General features: G+C 35.2%; 1 protein-coding gene across 1 annotated transcript in view; it reads right to left on the reverse strand.

Moving 5' to 3' along the window:
- LOC145694013 (kinesin-like protein KIF12) overlaps positions 1-20,098 on the reverse strand; it is a 183,751-nt gene that overhangs the window by 72,790 nt on the left and 90,863 nt on the right. Inside the window, exon 5 of the mRNA XM_081770155.1 lies at positions 9,821-9,961. Coding sequence (XP_081626281.1) covers positions 9,821-9,961 — 141 coding nt within the window. The remainder of the gene's footprint in view (positions 1-9,820; positions 9,962-20,098) is intronic.

Consider the following 20,098-nt stretch of genomic DNA (forward strand, 5'->3'; position numbering starts at 1 on the left):
GAGTCCCAAGAAAAGATACTACATCTACCCGCATTAGTCTAAACCGGAAGTGGGTTTTTAGAAGGCTAATACTGATTTCCATGGACTATTAGTAGACTAATAGTTTAGTATTGATTTCCATAGAGGGAAACGGTAATGGGAAGCGACAAATGATATTTAGATGGATTCAGATTCTGAAGAATAGGTTTAATTTAAACTTGATTCATCTACTGAGATAGGAAGTGGTAAGAAATGTTAGAACTTTCGGCTTCAATATTGATTTTTATATACATAGTAATAATTATAAGAAATAGTAAGAAAGTGTTGTTGGTATGGATTTAATACCAGATAAAATATTTCATCTCTCACATTATCGGTGCCGCAACTGGAAGTTGTATATGTGTTTCAATATTGAATTCATATAGTTTGGAAGTCTGCTTTAATTTCACAACTGTGAAACGAAGCTCACTTGTTTTTACCATGGATGTAAATTAACAATATTTTATCAAGATAAGGCACGTAATTACAGAAAAATTATTCAAAATATGTCTTTCCCTTAAGAACAGTGGCGTACGCAAGGAAGGTTTGAAGTTTTAATCTCCCCTTGAACAAGGTATTATAGAAAAATAAACATTTATCATATGTACTAATATATTAATTAATATGTATAATACGTATTATTCTGAAACGAAAATCACGATTGTTCAGGAAAGACACGCCATTGAATGCTTGAACTTCCTTGATAAATGTCTGCATATACAACTGCTTGAAAATATTTAGGTTTCCATATAGCATTAAGAATATATAGGTTTATATAAGTATACATTGTATATTTTAATCTGGCGACCGCGGTAGCTCACCTCTGGTGCTTGGAGTCTCCGGTTCGATCCCATCTTACAGCCACAGTATTTTTTCTTTCATTCTAACATTTCATTCATTTTCATCACTACCGTCTTCTTTAGTCTTCACAATCTAACGCCGGAACACAAATCTGAACGATTTCATTTTTTAAATTTCATCTTGAGACAAAGGACATAAGGAACATATTAGTAAGCGTAAGCGGAAACAAATATATCGAAGATTTGTGTATGGAAATTCCTTTGCTAGATAGAACGCATCAAAATGTAAATTGAAATTTTCTCTCACTCTACTCTAAAAAAAGATAACGAGTTTGACCCTAGGCCGTTTCTTTATTTATGCTTAATAACGGATCTTCGTTGTGTGCCATTGGGCAAAATCATAACTATGAAGGACAGATCATTCCATATGTATGAGTTCCTATGCATACCTAAATTTCAATCTGGTTCAACAGTAGAGTCTACAGAGAATTGTTCAAAATAATTCAGCACAAAAGAAGCCCTATTCCCACTACAAATTATCTACTCTCCGAGAAAAGAAACAAAATAAATATTTTCATCGAGATCGGAGAAGTTTGGCTGAATTCATCTAAAAAGTTTCACACAATATCTATTTGTATTGAACATATTTTCCTCTGTGTTTGTTCTCCAACTTGTTTCATCGTTTTCACAATAATTACCGATTTGCACTGTGACTGGAACATGCACATTCAAATTTCTAGCAACTAATCATTTTGCTGCATCATTAGCCTTCAAATTTTAACACTACCACTGTAAAATTGAGGATCGATTTTAACTATTAACTTAGGTATAAATAAATTAATATAAAGGTGTCTGAAGTAAAGCTAAACCATCAGAATCAGGATTTCTGATACATAGAAAGGAAAACTGCGATAAATAGCCATTCTTTTAAAACGTTCAAACACCTTTTCAAGAACTAAAATTTATCAAAAGAAAATATGAAGATCTTTTTGAAATGAATTTTGAAACAAAGTTAGTCCCTACCTGAAGCTGGGCTTTTATCACGTCAGTTTGATTAAAGGGTAAAGTTCCGACAATCGAGACTATATTGATAACACTTTTTGGTATCCGTAGGTGAATCTATATTGATTGTGGTTTATAATATTCGTTTGGAAGTTTCGTTATGTTGTAAAATTTGTTTTCTTCTAAAAAAAATGTTTGATAGTTTTATTGCTGTTTCTTTTGTTGTAATAATATTAATTATCTTTGTTTGATAAAGATCTGAAAAGTGGGTCTCGAGTAGAGGACTGATTCACTCTATGTTGTGAACCATAAAGAATAGTTGCTATTTATGATTCTAAGTATTACAGGATACGAGAAGAGAGATAACGCATAAAAGAAGCAAAATTCTTTCTTTCCTCTTGGCATTTTAATAAAAGTGAGATGACAGAACGACTTCGGACGCCTGTTAGTTAAGAGTTACTCATTACACGGTTGTGATGTAGGGTTGTGAAACATATGGTCGTTTACTCTGGTGTATTCTTGGGACGTTTAACAGATTGCAGGATACCACTTGTCATATATTACAACGATATTGTATATCTATTTTGTAATTTCTTCTATTTTTATATCTTGATTTTAGGCAACTTTGCATAAAAGTACACAATCTGTCGTGTAGAAGAAGAAGAAAAGAATATATGTTGTTGATTCTAAATAGAAAGAAATAAGATTTAATCTTTGCATCTGAAGACATATGTTGATTTTAAGAGTATAATCGTTACATTTAGTTACCTTAACAGCAAATAGGTGCTTGTTTAAAATGTTGCTATGACAACTGAAAAAGAAAAATATAATTAATGGAGTTTTGGAGAATAAAGGTAATAGTAATATAATTTGTCGTGCCTGATTTAATGTGATTTGATCGTTTTTATATATTTTAAGGATTACACGGACTATGGGCTGGAATGTAACGTAAAATATAAATTAATCATTACATTTTAAATGATGCTTCCCAATATACGTTACATTTTAGATGGTGTTATCTCGCCCAGGACAATATTCTCACCTTATTTTCACATATTGGTGACAGGTAAAAGTACAGGTTACCATTTCTTCGAAAGAGATTGAAATCAAAACTAATTTCAGGTTTGGGTTCAGTGACCTTGATTTCAATTATGAGAACTTATTAAACCAAATACTTCCCAGAATTTTTTAATTTTCGTTTCCTTTCTTCATTTTAAATCTTGCCATGATTTTGTGAACTGATAGTTTCTTTAAATTTCTGCTGTGATCCATGTAATCAGTTTTGAATCATATCTTTGTGAATATGTAAAACGATGAGATCACTTCGCGTGTTTCCTTAGAAGATAAAAAAATTACAACCGTTCGTGGGAATGGCAATTTGTGAACTGTGTGTGATTAATATGATTTCTTCTTTCTGGTAAATAATTACTCTTGCATCTTTACTTTGTGATTTCTCTGATCCAACTCATGTAAATTACGTATAATTCACGGAGAAGCAAATTTCAATAGTTAATTCACGATCACAAACAGCACACAACATCGTTGCTAGGTAGCTGTAAATTTGAAGTCTTCTGTATGTGGAGTTAATTAAAATAACAGGTATTGCGAATCGGAACCAATTATCACAGCCTCAGTAGGGCTTCATTCAAATATGATTAGTTGTACACTGGTATACAAGTGATGTTGCGTTATCAATGGAACTCAGGGCCTCGAGCATCAAAAGTACGTGTGGTAGCCACTAGAAGGGCTACAAAAAATAACGGTCGATGAGAAAAAGATTAGATTTTTGACTACATTTTGCGTTTGTGGAACCATGAAAACTCTGAACACAATAGGGGCGCCGTTTTCCATTCCACCAATAGTGATTTTGCACCCCATAAAACTAGTTAACTTAGAGGTCAAACAGTAGTATGATTTCTAGTACGAGTGACCCTTGGTTCGATTCCATACATGGGAGCATGTGTGAAGAACATCATTTCCTCCAGTCTGTAGAACGTTGCCGAGTGACCTTAACAAAAGTTTTCATTTCAGGTCAGGACGACGTGTGGGACATAATATTAAAACATTCAAGTTACTACTTGAGAACAAACATGGGATAGTATATTTCAATATGAGTGGGGATTGTCTAGTATCCATTTATTTTACTAAAGAGCTTGAGCATTTTCCAACATGTTAAAACAGTTACAAACTTATTTTTGATTTGTCTACGACTAGGCTACTTCATTTCCTAATTTTGATCTCTAGGTTAACTATATTTATGGACATAAATGCGTAATGTGTAAATATTGCTAGAATGGCAACTTAGAAACATATAACAGTGCCTTAACTTAGTGGTTAGGAAACATTTTAGATTCAGGGTATCCTTAGCGTGTCAGAATTTTCCACGGTCTCCCAGAGACAAAATATCGATCTAATATTCAATTTAAATTTTAATATCGACTGGTAATTTGCTAGGGTCCGTAATTATGAAACTTTTAAGTGAAGCAGGGTGGTCTCTAATTTCTTTCTTCTGAAGTTTATACAGCTCGCAGAACCTCAGAGGAAAGAAGTCAGATACCATCCTGCTTCATTGATTCAGTTATCCCCAAACTAAGCTAGGTAAATGGACTAGAACCTGTCTTTGTGTACTATACTAAGACAAAAGAAGACAATATACTGTTATGAAATTTCTAGTTTTGCGCCAGCTCCATTTTTTCTTGCCCTTTAGGATAAAGGAAATGAATGATGTGATGAAAGTGGATTAATATGAAAGAGAAAAATGTGGAAGAACCTCGAGAAAATCCATGGGAACGATGTTGTTCACCACAAATTCACTTGCTTCATCCCTGGGATTAAATCAGGGATTCCTTGCATCAGAGGTGTGCCATCTACGGTTAAGATAATATAATGTTGCTGTTGCAAGATCTTTAGAAATGTGACAATATAAACTCAAATCAGGTCGTATTTGAAACGAAAAAAAGTTACTGCCTTATAAACACAATAATTCATATGAATAATATGTGTAATGTCATGGAGAAAATCTAAGATCTTTTGTTGTTAACCGACCTTTCTGTAATGAGTTGATACGTATAAAACGATAGCCAATGAGGAAAAGTTTGTATGGTGTCCTTAGCATACATACGTCATTACTGTGGAACTAGGTAAGTTATACCTTGCACGCAACAGCCTCATTTTTCACACTCCTGCAAACATCTCTTTTATTCTCAAAGCCTTTCAAGTAAATAGTCTTACTTCTCTGAGGACACTTTTAATGTCAAGTTTAAATGTTTGTATCATTTTACCCAAAGAACTTTGCTATTGCTTTCTTTTGTCAATGTAATGTAAAACAATATAAATTTCAAACTTTGTTTGCATTTAGTCACCTTGGGAATTTTCCCACTATCTACGTATGGTATGTTTATTGTTTTGGCAGTGTTTGTACTCCTTGAGAACACAGAAGAAAGGATATATCTGATATGATGAATATTTAAAACTTCTCTGCTCAACTTACAAGATTATTTTCTTTCTTGTCTGTTTGGTGCTAGTAATTTGACATGTTTATATGATTTTTTTCTCATATTGTCCAAATACTCCACTCTTGGTTTTCCACGTAGGACAATATTCTTTAACTTTGCCTTCCATTAGTTTGTTAATTCATTCTGAATGGTGAATGACATTGAAACTCTTGGGATGAATGAAAATATTTAAAGTAGGATTGGCAAATAGTTGCTGAATGTATAAGGCCCATAGGTTGTGGAACCTTGAATAAAGAGTTGAGAAAAAGACTGTTAAAATTCTTTGTGTGGAGTATTGTGCTGTATGGGTCACTAACATGGAGATTACGCAAAAATGATGAAAAACGACAGGAAGCTTTCGAAATGTGAGTGTGGAGAAGAATGGAAAGAATTAGTTGGGTTAAGCGGAAGATGAATGAGAGGGTGTTAGAAATGGTGGGGAAGAAATGAACACTTTTAGATATTATTGAGAAGAGGAAGAGAAACTGGTTGGAACAGTGGCTAAGAAGGAACTGTATTATAAGGGAGGTGATAGAGGGTATAGTGGCAGGAAAGAGACGAAGAGGACAAAGGAGACTACAATTAATGAACTATGTCAAAACAGAGAAATCGTATGTGAAGACGAAAAGGTTAGCGTAAGACCGTGGAGCATGGAAAATTCTCAGTTGCAGCAAGTGACCTGCCAATAATGGCAGAATACTTATGAAGACGATGATAGGTTGCTTGACAGAAGAGGAAGAAGATCAGATTGTTGACTTAGATTCTTATTATGATGTTGATGAAAATTTTGATGTATGATGCTAGAATATTAAATTGTAACAATGTGGTGAGAAACAGAATATCAGAGGACTATGTAGATGAGATAAAAGATAATAAATATGAGTATAATGAAACTTCCGACTGAATTGATAGTTGCAGTTGTGGCATATCAGTTTTCCTTCTCTTGATTATTATAATTGATTAAGCACTTTCTTATTTTTATAAGACTAACCGTACTACAATAATTCTTTTTTGTAGCAAAAATAGATTAGTTTTCGTTTCTTCTTCTAATAGTGCTCTTTCTCGTCCATGATAGATACAGGATTCTTCTTCACCACCACTCATATATTGCCTTCAACTCTTTTCTATCTATTTTTTATTCATTCAGTACTATTTTCCGTACAAAGATTTTAATTACATTTTTTCTTGCGTCTATCAATACATTCTTTTACAGCATTTCCTTCAGAAGGTTTCTTTTACTTGTGCTGTTCTAAACTTTATCTCTCTTTCAAAAAGAAATAAAACAGATATGATGTTCAATGTAATGTTGTGCGACGGGACATTACTACTAATAGTTGTAACTTTGATAGAAATAGTACGGCTCAACATATGAAATGAAATCTTTCAGTTTAACGTCTTATGGTTGTACCCGTTAGGCAAAGGGGGACGATGATTAAAGCAAGTGAATGGTTAAGCTGGAAGAACTAGTGGAATGAGAAAGTGGAAGGAAACAAAAGTACCACGAGAAAATCCACGGCCACGATGTTGTCCACCACAAACATATTTAGCAGAGGATTGAACGAGGGACCCCATGCACCAGTGGTAAGCGCTCTACCACTGAGCCACCGTGCCCCCACGGTTAAACATGATGACTACTAAAATCGAATCCAAGGAGTGGTACCTTCATAATAATAATAATGTCAATGCATCTGATCCATTTTCACCATTGTATTGCGTTATTTTGTGGATTATTTGTCATTTTTGCTGTGAATCAACAAAATTTCTCACTATAAAATTCACTGAGTTCTTCATACAGTTGATAGGTCAATGAAGACCAAGTGTAATCCTGCCGAAAGATAGTGACCACAGCTGATGTCAATTAATGCTGACAAACTTACTCTATCGCAAGAAATTTACTTGAGAAAAAATGATCTTGCCATTTTCCTATTGTAATTCTAATAGTTATTCTTACTTTCATTGTTTACCTACTGCAAAAATAAATACATCATTTATGATTTTTCGATACATTTTTATTTGAGTTCGGGTGAATCTTATAATCTCACTTGCGTCACGCTTCTCGTCTTGTCATCGGTTGCAATTGTGTAATGAAAATGGAAAAGGCTGAAAGCACCACAAAGTAAAATTTCCAGTATTCAATAAAAACTTCCTAAAACTGTACATTATCCTTTACGGTGCTGCTCCTTGCGACTGCTCTAGAAACTAGTAGGAATTTTTCTGGCACTTTGGACTTTCTCTAGGTTATTGGCGATGTCGTTTACAACACATTCCATGCAAAAAATCGATTTTTTATTTTTTGGCATTCTCAGCCTTTTCCATTTCCCCTACACAATTAGAGTTGGAGGTGCATATATGAATTTGTCAGACTACACAGATCACAAAATTCTGTACGTAAAAATACTTTTATAAATAAAAATACATTTCACGTTAAATCATGTGTGCTATTCGTCTTTCACTTCTTCTGCAATTAGAGGTAACAGTTATATTTTAACGATATGCTGTAATATACATCTATATGCATAGTTGTGGTAAATAACTTTTAATTTTTTTGATAGAGAAACGCACCATTTGCTACTGGCTGTGTTACTGTGATGCATTTTATGTACTTCCGTTTTAGCATCTTCTAAACCTAAGACAGAATTTAGTTCCAACATTTTTCACTTATATCCGATAATATCGTTCTTCACAATGTTTAAATGTCTTAATTTGCTGGTTGTTAAGGAAAATCTTAGCTTCTTGTTTCTTCTTCGTGCACATAAGGATCTAGTAGTAGATTTCTAGCGTCGTCCAAGGTTTGGTTCTATTGCTTGCGATAATAATAATATCAGTATCAGTATTAGTGTGGCACTAACTTCACATTTTTCACCATTTTTGTAAGTGTTCGTGTCACTTGGATTGCTTTTTGGTAGCTGCCGAGTCCCTGTATAGAAGCTGCCTATGGTAGCTTTGTATTGCTCAATAGTACTTCCCATTTGTCAACACCACACGAGGATCACTAATCCTACATGTCCTTCTTCGCTGATCTAAACTGAAATGACTTACAAGTATTTGCCCCCATCTATGTTTCATAAAGTCCCATAGATATGTCTCATCAAATGTGACAACTGTTTTCCAATTTGCCCCGCCAAATGTCTTTTGTACACTTTGCGGCAGTTCTTATTACGGTTCATCAATGAGGCGCGAAAGGAGGTTGTACAGCTGACCTTTCTATACGCATCGCAGACCAATACGGTGAAGAACGATTTGGCTGACAGTGAACTGTACTAGACTTAATATCTGAGCCATGTCACGTTGAGGTGTTGTATACGACAAATCCACACAGCATCTCAGGCAACACTTTCGTTCATAACCTCTATCAGGCCTTTTTTGTTGTAAAAAGTTTCTGCATCGGCCCTATTTAAATGGTCCCATGCCTAAACGGACTAACTACACTTTTTCTGAAATTGAGATAGAGTGATATTTTGTGAACTCAAGGGTTTTATCATGCCAGAATGAACCAAATTTCTAGCGTCTTTAGTTTGTCAAGGTAAGTTGTGATGAATGGATACTATGGCGAATGATAAGCTTTTCAGTTCTCATTACAAATGTCACTCTATTTCAATTTCATCAAAAATGTAGTTAGTCCGTTTTGGCATGAGACCACCTATTTGTGTTTGCTTGGCCGCGATAGCTTTAGCCGTGGTACTACCGATAGGTAAATGTATTCCTGTTATTGTTAGGTTCTAAGAAAAGTGTGCATGAAAAACAGCCTTAACGCACGCATCTAAATAACGGCCCGCTTTCAGCGTTATTTCACTAGCGCCAACATAATACTCCGGGACATAGGTAATCAGTGCTCTGAGACCTGGAAACTGAGACATCACACTAATAACGACCTTAGTTTTATGGTTCTGGCGCAACTATATATATGATAGTAATGTTGCCGATTCATTCGGATCTAAACCGATCATCATCCCGTATTTGGAAGCGTAAATAAAGGTACATGTTCCGTAGTCAGAAATTGTTGACTTAAAGTCCTAGTAACACTCGGATTAATCAACGATTTTCCCAACTTCTGTAATAAGTCAATCATAATGATGAATTACGATACAACGTTTTGCTACATCTAACATTTTCCCATAGCGTCATGGCTAGAGCGCTTTGCTTTGGGTATGTTTACATCTTGAAACCCTATTAGGAGCCAAGATAAAAGACTGAGTAGTGATTTGGATCTCACATTAAAAGTAGGTTCATCCTTATAATTTACTATCCATGAAAATATAAGGCAAGGAAACATACCTTTGATATGCATATCATCAAAGCCAATATCATTTTTCTCCTTAGCTTCTAATAAAATAAAATAAGAGGATTTGTCTTTACTCTTCTATCAAAATAAGGGAGTTAAGTATTCACTAAAATGGATGTATATAAATTACTTATGTTCTCAGCACATATAAAAACTTATCATATATTTATTCGATAAAACAACACAAGAAATACAATAATACACCATTAAAAGACTCTACTTACCTTTTCGTTATATATTTCTAGAAAGGAGGCTTTAAGAACGAAATGAATGTCGCTCCTTTGTTGTAGCATTTGGAAGAGATACATGAAAGAACGGAAAACCAGGCCATGATCGTCACTATATGGATTCGTGTTTTTATCAAACTGCAAAAAACAAAGGTACAATTATAAACTTCAAAATTATTGTTTAATGAGAAGTGTTACATGTTTCAACATACCCTAGCGCTACCTAATGAATGTGGGGAGGAATTATTTACATACTGCAATAATAGAAATGAAAAAAGATAACAGTAAGCTCATATTGAACGAGAATAAGGAAGCGGTCAACACTTTTCAAAATAGAGGTTTTTCTCATCTTGTCACAGATTGCGATAAGATGCTTTTCATGGATCGACTGGCAGAGTAATGAGCATGACTAAAATCAGCGATTATTTTTCGGCACTTTATGCCATTAGTGGATGCAGAAGTGTCGCTTGAGAGACAGATTGCCTCCTGAAATCCTCATACCAGGCTTGAGGTACGAAATACATTATTATATACGAAGGGTGATCAGAAAGTAAGGTTACAAAGCCTGCAGTGAAATGTGTATATATATTATTTCATCCAACCAATACAGCCAACAGCTAGCACATACATTAGGTTATTTTTCGATAGCACATACATTAGGTTATCTCTTAATCGGTTTAGGCACTTGTCGTATCGTGGAATGAGTTTGAAGATTCTCTTCTGGTAAAATCCTGTTGTCCTGTGTTCAGCCACGTTGTCACCCATCAGGAACAAACTTTCCGCTGCTGAAGAATACCGTGCACAATGTGACGAACGCTTCCGAATAATTTCCCCATTCCGCCACCAAATGCCGTAACGTGATCCTTCTGTCCTGAATCAGCTCCTCCACGCGAGCTGTGTTCAAATCTGCGGATCCGTGCTCGGTCGGCCACTTCGTTCCTCATCGGCGATGTTTTCTCTATCAGCCGCAAACTTTCAATACTATTCTGTGACATGCTAACGAGACATCACAGTCTCTCCGTTAACCTCTACCAGCTGCCGGTGAATCTCAGCAGCGGTTACATGTTTCGCCCACAGAAATCGGATAACTGAGCGAAGTTTTTCGCAAGACCAGTTTTCCAATAGAGTCGCCATTTGTGTTTAGCTACGACTAGCGCCCTAGGTGACGGGTGGCTGAAACTCTGCACAGTTGCCAACTCCATGTATTAAAATTACCGCATACTCCTTATTTCTCTATAACAGATGAAATTCCAGAAGTATCGGCCTTGTAATCTTAGTTTCTGATGCTCTTTCGTATACAACAACAACAACAACAACAACAACAATAATAATAATAATAATAATAATAATAATAATAATAATAATAATAATAATAATAATAATAATAATAATAATAATAAGTAGTAGTAGTAGTAGTAGTAGTAATAGTAGTGGTAGTAAAATAGGGAATTTATAGGACAAATTGTTAGAGTTCTGACATTACAATAAAAGAAATCATAAAAGATTCAAATCGACAATTTAGATGCCAAATTGTGTAACTCGAAAATTGAAATTTTTCCAAGAGGGAACTTGAAGATCTCGTGTAAATCACATAAAGAGAATGTTATTCACAACCTGTATTAAAAAAAAAAATAAACTTCAGAATTATGTTTTTGGTTCTAATCATAAGAGAAATATGAATTTTTCATGAAATATTGAAGTTCAAAGTTTTCTCCTAAAAAAGTATCTATTTTAGAGTTACACTAACTGATCCAAATATTCGAGTATAATGAATTTCTTCTACCATCAACAGATGTATTTTTTTAAGCGTGATATTAAAATAAAATTATTGTCTATACACGTAATTGGCTTCTTTAAGTGCATTGTTTTTTATATTGTGAATCTACGAAGAAAATCAATATCACAAAAATCATTAAACTACTGCTGGTAACCTCTTTAACGGACTTTAAAAACAAATTTCGTTGATTTTTTTTATGAACAATAATCCTATTCTTAACTTTTAAGTTGAACATTTATTTAATTGACAAGTTACAAAATACAGAAGCAATCTTGAACCTCAACCTGAAAGGTGGCCATTTTCTCACATTATAAATATTTTGTTGATGACAATAAAAAGACTTTGTTGTTGAATACTGCTGCAACGACATTTCTGCAATTGGAACTGACCCATTAGATAAATGATTAAGAAGTAGAAGAGCCAGGATTGATTTCCATGGAAATATTCTGTGATTTGGATCCCATATTACGCTGTAGACCGTCTCGCATAGCCTCAGCTCTGTAAAGCAACGTTAAAACTGAAACGAATCACTGTACCTGAACAATATTTCTATCACATTATAAACAACTAGCAGAATACCCATTCTTCGAAGGGGGAGAATACATTGCATTTGGACATAAAGAGGAAACGGCATCGGAAGTGTCACTGTTCGTCTCAACGATCCTGAAAACTGTGGATTCGATACTAATATCGGTCATTTCCAATCATTTTTAGATATCTGTCTCTCTCCTAAGCTGTGCCGTCAAAGGGAGGCCCGGACTTCATCTACCGTATGTTGAAAATTTGATCGAGATCAGTGGGGTGATTCAAGAGTTAAGTCACGATGAAAGTTACTTTCATTTTTATGTATTTTTCTATATCTCCTCTTCTTCCGTTCCTAAGTTGCACCGTAAAAGTGAAATGATAAAAAACATCCCAGGCTCGAACCTCATGTGGTAAATTTGATTGAAATCTGTCACGTGGTTTAAGAGTTATTAAGTCAGAAACATAGTGACTTTCATTTTTATATAGGTAAATTGTCATTTACCGTTGACATAACACCCAATACAATTGATTATTGGCCATTATAAAAGATCTTGTTGATTTTTATCTATGTTACATATGACTGGAATTGAGGAACCCAACAACGTTGATTTGGTCATTTCTTTTCAAATTGAATTATTGTAACTTTTGTGAATTTTGTACCTTTTGTAAAGTACTTTCAGTTTTAATTATTTTTTTTCTTTAATGTTTCCAACTATCGTCTTTGCTTGTGATTGAAATCGATCAATAGTAGAACTAACTTACCTTATCTTTATAAAAATGTTGCACGACAACCGTAAAAAATATCCGAGTTTTATGAAACTTATAACAAGTATTTTCTGTACGACCTAAGCATTACGAGGATCTGTACTAGAAGAATATCAAATAAGGATAAGATGCGGATAAAGTGTTTAGTACAGTGGTTAGTATCCTCGGTTGTATAGTGGTTAGTATCTCCGCCTTTCACGTGGGAGACCGAGATTCGATTCCCCGCCGGGAGTACACGTTTGGACCGAGCGAAGTAGCTCAAGTGGTAGAGGATTGGCTTCGCATTCGGGAGGTCCTGGGTTCGATTCCCGATTCCGATCATCCTGACTGAGGTTTTCCAGGGTTTTTCTCAGTTCTACCAGGCAAATGCCGAGATGGTACCTACTAAAGAGGCCCTGGTCGATACCTTCGCAAATCCTGTCCATTGTTATTATTGCTGTTACATATTCAGAATAAAATGGCCTCTGAGCTATGGTGATTGTTAAATAAATAAATAAATCTCATTAAAAATAATTAAGTTTTTAACTTCTCCCAAAAATGATATGATTTTTATGAAAGGTGGTATGTTTTTTTCTTTGAGTCCTCCCAATTGTGCATATTGCTTGAGGTTGAAATCATTGTAAGAAAAGAAGTTCCATTAAATTTTCGACAACGCTTTAGTTTACTTTCTTAAAATAAATACCCGATTTTCCAGAAACTTGGGAATATTTGCTAGGAATTCTCTTTATTAATTGGTATTAAAATTAGTGGAAGGTAAAGGGGTTAATTCTCCCAACATAGCAAATCCATCACCTCGCTCACTTCCGCTGTGTATGACACCATTAGTTTAATTACTTGAGTTAAAGAGTACTGCACAGACATTTTCATGAATAGATTTTAACATTATCAACATTTTTGTATAGGTAATATTATTTATCTTTTATAAGCCTTAAAACACCGTTCAAATCTAAATTTAGGATTTTAGAAAGAAAACAAGGAAAAAAAAAACGAAGAGAATGTTTAATTATTTTGATTACATTTTGAATTCGATTTTATGCTGTGAAGAATTTCGGTCGATAGGTTTTGAAATTCTCAGTTGCTAGGTTACCGTACTCTGGTTGAAGGAAATGTGTTAACAACATTTGAGGAAAGTCCGTTGTAGTTTATTCTAATAATAATAGCAACAATGCTTAAGTAAATACTTAATGTGGCCTTGGATAAAGTGCTTGAGATCTAAAATTTATAAAATCTTTCTCTTACAAAGTTTGTTTGAAGAGTAGTAAGTTCATTTTCGAAAGTAGTTCGTTATGCAAACTTTGTAATATTCATTTATCAACGTACAAGTTAAATTGCATATTTTAAGGAAGGAGCTAGTTAAAGTGTAAACCAAAGATACAATATAACACGAACCCCTCACTACCGCTTAAATTACGCAATTTCGAGGAGTTTAATGACTTTCTTTTAAAGTCTCTTGAATATCCTATCTTTAGAGCAAATTAGAACTTAGCATAAGATTCTTTTTATAGTATAGAATTTTATGCTTAGTTCTCAGTTTCCTTGACTAACAACTTTAGCTTAAAGTACGTACATTATACTATTGCATTATTCATATAACAATAACTTAGTCACAAAGTGTATTGAATTTATTTTTTGTGGTGCAACTTGCTACTTAGGGGAACAAGATGGCGACGGACAACTTCATGCCTGGAGTGTCATCCTCCTACAATTGTGCAATTGTGAATTTGTTCATAATTTTAAATTTTGACAAAATTTAATTTCTTTACAATTTTTATATATTATTACATCTTTTTTTAGATGTCCTGAGCCTCTAACCCCCAAGTAATTTTACAAATAATGTAAAAACAAATTTACTTAGAACGTGCGAATTCGTCCATGTTGGAACGCGCCATTTTATACAAATCTACATTTTCGAAAACAATTAAAACAAATTTAGTGAAGCAGTCAACCCGGCTATAAGGCTGGGACTTTCTTTATAAATCTCCCGAAAGGGAAATAACTAGAACTAGAACTTGCAACTTACTGTGGCCTATCTTCAGAGAGATGTGAAGATTCAAGATATCGCATATTTGAGACATTTGCAACTTATGGCAACTTACGGTTCACCGCCCATTCGATGATTTAAAAAGAGTACTATGGAAGCTTATGACTCAAGAATCAAGATGAATAGTGATCTGAAGTTTGTTTTAAAATAAAATTCATATCTTTCTTCATATATTTGTATTGTATATGTATCTACAGGAAGTTACATCTCTTTGACTCAAAGTTCTTCTCATATCCTATCATAAATGTTGTGAAAATATGTTCCAGAACAAGCTAGCCTTGCATCCTTATTACAAAATTACTATCATTTCTAAAACTAATCTACTGCATTAATAAGCTTTAGTTTGTTTAATAACATTTTTGACATACTGAAAAATGAAATATTTAGATGATACCCTAGCTGAAAAATCTGAGTACAAACATGTTTGTTTCCTGTCAAGAAGGAAGTGAAATATCTGTTTCTAAACAAGTAACGAAATTTCTGTGAATGAATTAAGAATTTAGCCCAGAAATTATAAATCAAGTAAAGGAGCAGCAAAATCATGAATGGTCACTCTGATCATGTTAGGTGGCTAAGTAAAGTAAATACACTGGTGTACAAAACTTAAGGACGAGATAGATAAAGTAACATCAAAATATTGCGTAGTCGGTGAAAATGAACGAAAGCCAGAATTCTTCCACATATGCATAGGGACGTTGCCTGGCATGAAATCGACACGATCGTAGCTCCGAACGACTATGTTCCCCCACCACAAAGCAATTGAATGTAAGGGAGAGACAGTGTGTGTGTCAGTCAGAGAGCTATTAAGGTGTATTGTGGTGGCCATACACCTTAACCATATGAACCAAAAACATTTGGATGACTCCACACGACGAAGAATCATCGGAAAACTGAAACAAGGACGAAGTGTGACAAAAGTGGTCCAGAAGTCTGGTACTGCCCCCAGCATTGTTTCACGTGCATGGGGAGCGTTCTGAATCACAGGCAATGCTGTCCAAAGGAAAAGAAATAGTCGACCACTGTCACTTAGAGCAGAGGATGGCCACTACATTGTGCAACAGGCAAGAAAGGATCGACCTCAAACAACGAGTGCAATTGCAAACACGTTTACAGGACTGCAATCTCATGCTTTACAGTGACATGTCGATTGCATGGGAATAGTATATTTGCCCGAAAGACATGATGTTGTGTTCCATTGAAACCCGCACATCGGAGGCACTGTTTGCAGTGATACCAAAAACATCGGGATTAAAGGAAAAGTGAGGTCTCGCTCTTTTCTCAGATAAGAGCAGATTCAATCTGAATAGTGATTATGGGCATACACACACCTGTCGAGAAGTGGGAACATGCAATGAATCCAGGAATATTGTCAAACATAATCGTTTTGGAGGTCCAGGTATTCTTGCATAGGCATACCGGCCTCCAATTTCTTGAATGCAGTACACTCACCGTTCAACGTTATTGTGACACTGTACTCCATCCCCACGCGGTTTTTTCAGGAGTACAGTTGGTCCTGATTTCATCTTTATGGATGATAATGAGCGACCGCATCGAACAGCGCAGGTGGCAGGTGTTGGAACGAAAGGATATCCAGCACATGGACTGGTTTGTCCGTTCGCTTGACTTGAATCTCATAGAGAAAGTGTGGAAAGTATAGGAAGATATCTTGCAATACGTTGAGATACACAACAAACCGTCCAAAACATGTCAAGAGCACTGGTGGAAGAATGGAATTCCATATACAACTCATTACCAGCCTTGTGAACAGCATGAGAGCACATTACTCACCGCTGTCCGTGGTAACCATATACCCTTCTAACAACCATTTCACTCATGTAAAGTCAGGAGCCATCATGGGCCGCAGCGAATTCGGAGTAGATTATTGTTTGTGTATACATGTGCCATTTTATCTTTTTATTCATGTGACTCTTCTTGTTATTTCCTGTATCATACTGTAGCACTACTTTTTATGTATGGTTCAAGTTTCACTTACCTATACTACTTGGAAGTGAGACAACACGCAGAACATAATTTCGTCCTTCAGTTTTGCACATCAGCATAGATTGGAAGAGTGCTATTCTCTTATTATTAGTGAAGCTTAACTTGAAATACTTTAGTTTTCCGTATAGTAGTTCTATATCAATTATTTTGGAGGCCAAAATAACATGTTGGAATTTCGGCTCTGTAGTTTCCTGGGTATTGATCTCTTTATAGTTAGTGATAATTTAGAATAGTTCGTTTTCATGTTAACAAATTTATGTCATTATTTAATAGCTATTCTTCAGAACCTCGTTCAAAAAACTGTAGCTGAAGATCAGCTTAATTTAAGATCACATCACGTTAATCTAAGGGCTGTCCAGAAAGTAAAGGTTTTGAATTAAAAAAAAGTAACAGAATAAACAAACCAAATTGTATTATATAGTGGCTACATATGAAAGGTACACTCTTAAGCTATTTTATTACATAATCGCCATGCAAATTACGACACTTATCATACCGTGACACAATTTTTTCAATATCGTCGCGGTAGAAATCTGCTGCCTGCGATTTCAACCACTGGCTTACACCGGTATGTAGTTTGTCATCAGTATCAAAGCACTGTGAAGCGAGCAAAGCACTCTTCATCGCTGGAAAGAGGTGGTAGTCTCGGCGCCAAATCCGGGATGTATAATGGGTAATCGAATACTTCTCATCCAAAATCATCCAAGAGCTCCCGGGTATGCTCGGACTTGTGTGGACGTGCGTTGTCGTGAAAAAGCAACACCTTTGCGCTAAGTTTTCCCCCGCGCTTGAACTTTCTCAGTGTTTTTCAATACCTCTCTAAGGTAATTGTTGTGCCACGTTGCAAGGCGGGATTTTCTATTGCAGGGTACATTGTAACACGTCACAGAAAGCACAGTACGAGCGACACAGTCATCACGCTACCACAGCTGGATGCATACTAAGTGTGGTAACGTTCTGACACCAAGATGGTAACTCTAGCCCCGCTCACTGCCACGCGATAGGCCAAAATGTCTGGGACTTTCTGGACAGCCCTCATATTTTTCCAAACGTTTGGACATTTTCTTTAGCAATTGTAGCTTTTTTCCATTCAAGATACCCTCAATTATTTTGTTATCATTAATTCATTTCCTTTTCTTCTTATCTCAGTTGAACTACCGAGTGCAAAGACATTGACAGAAGAAAATAAATACATACATATAACAATAATCGTAAGCGTCATCATCGTAACTTAAAATATAGCTTTAAGCGGAAATTTTACAAACTCTGTTTGTGCTATGAAAAACATCCATATTGAAGAAACGTTTATTTAAGTTTTCTGAAGTCAGTGACTTCCTTGCGTTGGTTACGTGTTTGTATTATTCCTTCACGAAATGAAGGTAAAGTTCAACGATTGGGAAGTTGTCGATCAACACCTAAACGCCTCCACTTGTTGGTTCGCTTTTATCAATATTTTGGATCAACAAGTGTCAGTCATTCGGAGGCCTCCCCATATGCCAGAACAGTAAGAAATTCACGTCTCCCTTTATCCTTTAAATATTGTTCTGTAAACTGAAACAGTTTTCTAATAAAGTTACAAGGATCGATAGTGTTAGAACTGTATTTTTTAAAAAATATTGATGAGAAAAATCATACAAGAAATAAGGAAGTATTAATTCGTTTAACAAATGTTGGATCTTGATATTCTGACTGGAAACAATATTTTTAGGTGTTGCTTAAGCTAGATATAACATAAGGTTATATTGAATTTACATTATGACCAATCTTCTTCTCTGTTCTTTAGGATATTAAAGACAAAGCCCCTCCGAACTATCTCTAAGATTTAATTTGAAAGAACTTCATTTTCGCCTCTCATGTTGATTAACAGAGGAAAATGGTTAGGATTTTTGTCTTCTGAATTCATTTTTCGCTTGTTTCGGAAACACTATGTCAAGACTGACTTAATTTTTGGTAAAATAAATAAATACATAAATAAATAAATAAATAAGAATTATCCTCTTCTTTAAGTATCCTATAAAACGGAAACTAGTTCTTTGAATGCCTTAATGTTTGATTAACTTGGACATATTTTTCTATTGTTAAATTTCTGAACTCTTTTGTTGATATTCTCATAATAATCGAGTTATAGTTAATAATAGTGTTTTTCACTCAACAGCTCAACGGACTCAACAGCTAAAATAGGCGAACTGTTAATATTTTTAAAGTCCCATATTCCTACACTCCGACGAGTTCCCCGAGGCGCCAGACCAGCTATGGCTCACTCCTTAAGTGAAGTTCTACAAAAGGTCACGAATACTAATAGTATTGATGCTTGGCTAGATCTTTTAATCTTCCCTTATGTGGTTCTCTGTATTCCTCCATATGCCGAAAAAGTTACCAACCTCACCACATGGGTGAAGCAAAGAATACAAAACTGGTCGGATAATCATCGAGAAGCTTTGTCAGCGGAATTAATTAAATTATACAAAGTTCGTGATTTGTCAAAATCCACATCATTCCACAGCAAGAACATTGAAAATAAACTATCGGACGGTGATGTTAGAGGAGCAGTAAGACTATTAACATCCGAAGACTCGATAGCAACTCCAGATAATTCATTGTTAGAAGCACTCAGAGCAAAACATCCAGCTCACTCACATTTATTAGCCATCCCTGAACCTCCAGAGGCATCAGAATCAGCAACTAGAGTATCATCAGCTGAATTATTGAAAGCAATTAAATCTTTTCCTCCTGGGTCCGCCGGTGGAATGGATAGCCTCAGAGCTTCAATTCTAAAAGATTTAGTTCTATCACACGATTATGAATCTAGAGACCAGCTTATCAATGTTATCAGAGAACTGTTACACCTCATAATATCGGGAAATGTACCTACAACATTGAGACCGATATTCTTCGGTGCGTCGTTACTTGCCCTTAAGAAAAAAAGCGGAGGAATTCGGCCAATAGCCGTGGGCAATATTTGGAGACGATTGTCGGCCAAAATAATCTGCTACAAGATGCGCGAATCACTTATCGACATACTATATCCACACCAACTAGGAGTCTGTGTCCCATTTGGGGCGGAAGCAGCAGTACATGCAGCTCGCACATATTATTCTACTACGCACACCCAAGTGAAAGCATTTTTAAAAATCGATTTCAGAAATGCCTTCAATGAATTAAATCG

This window comes from Thermobia domestica, chromosome 9 (assembly GCF_964235325.1).
Source record: "Thermobia domestica chromosome 9, izTheDome1.hap1.1, whole genome shotgun sequence".
NCBI classification, from domain to species: domain Eukaryota; kingdom Metazoa; phylum Arthropoda; class Insecta; order Zygentoma; family Lepismatidae; genus Thermobia; species Thermobia domestica.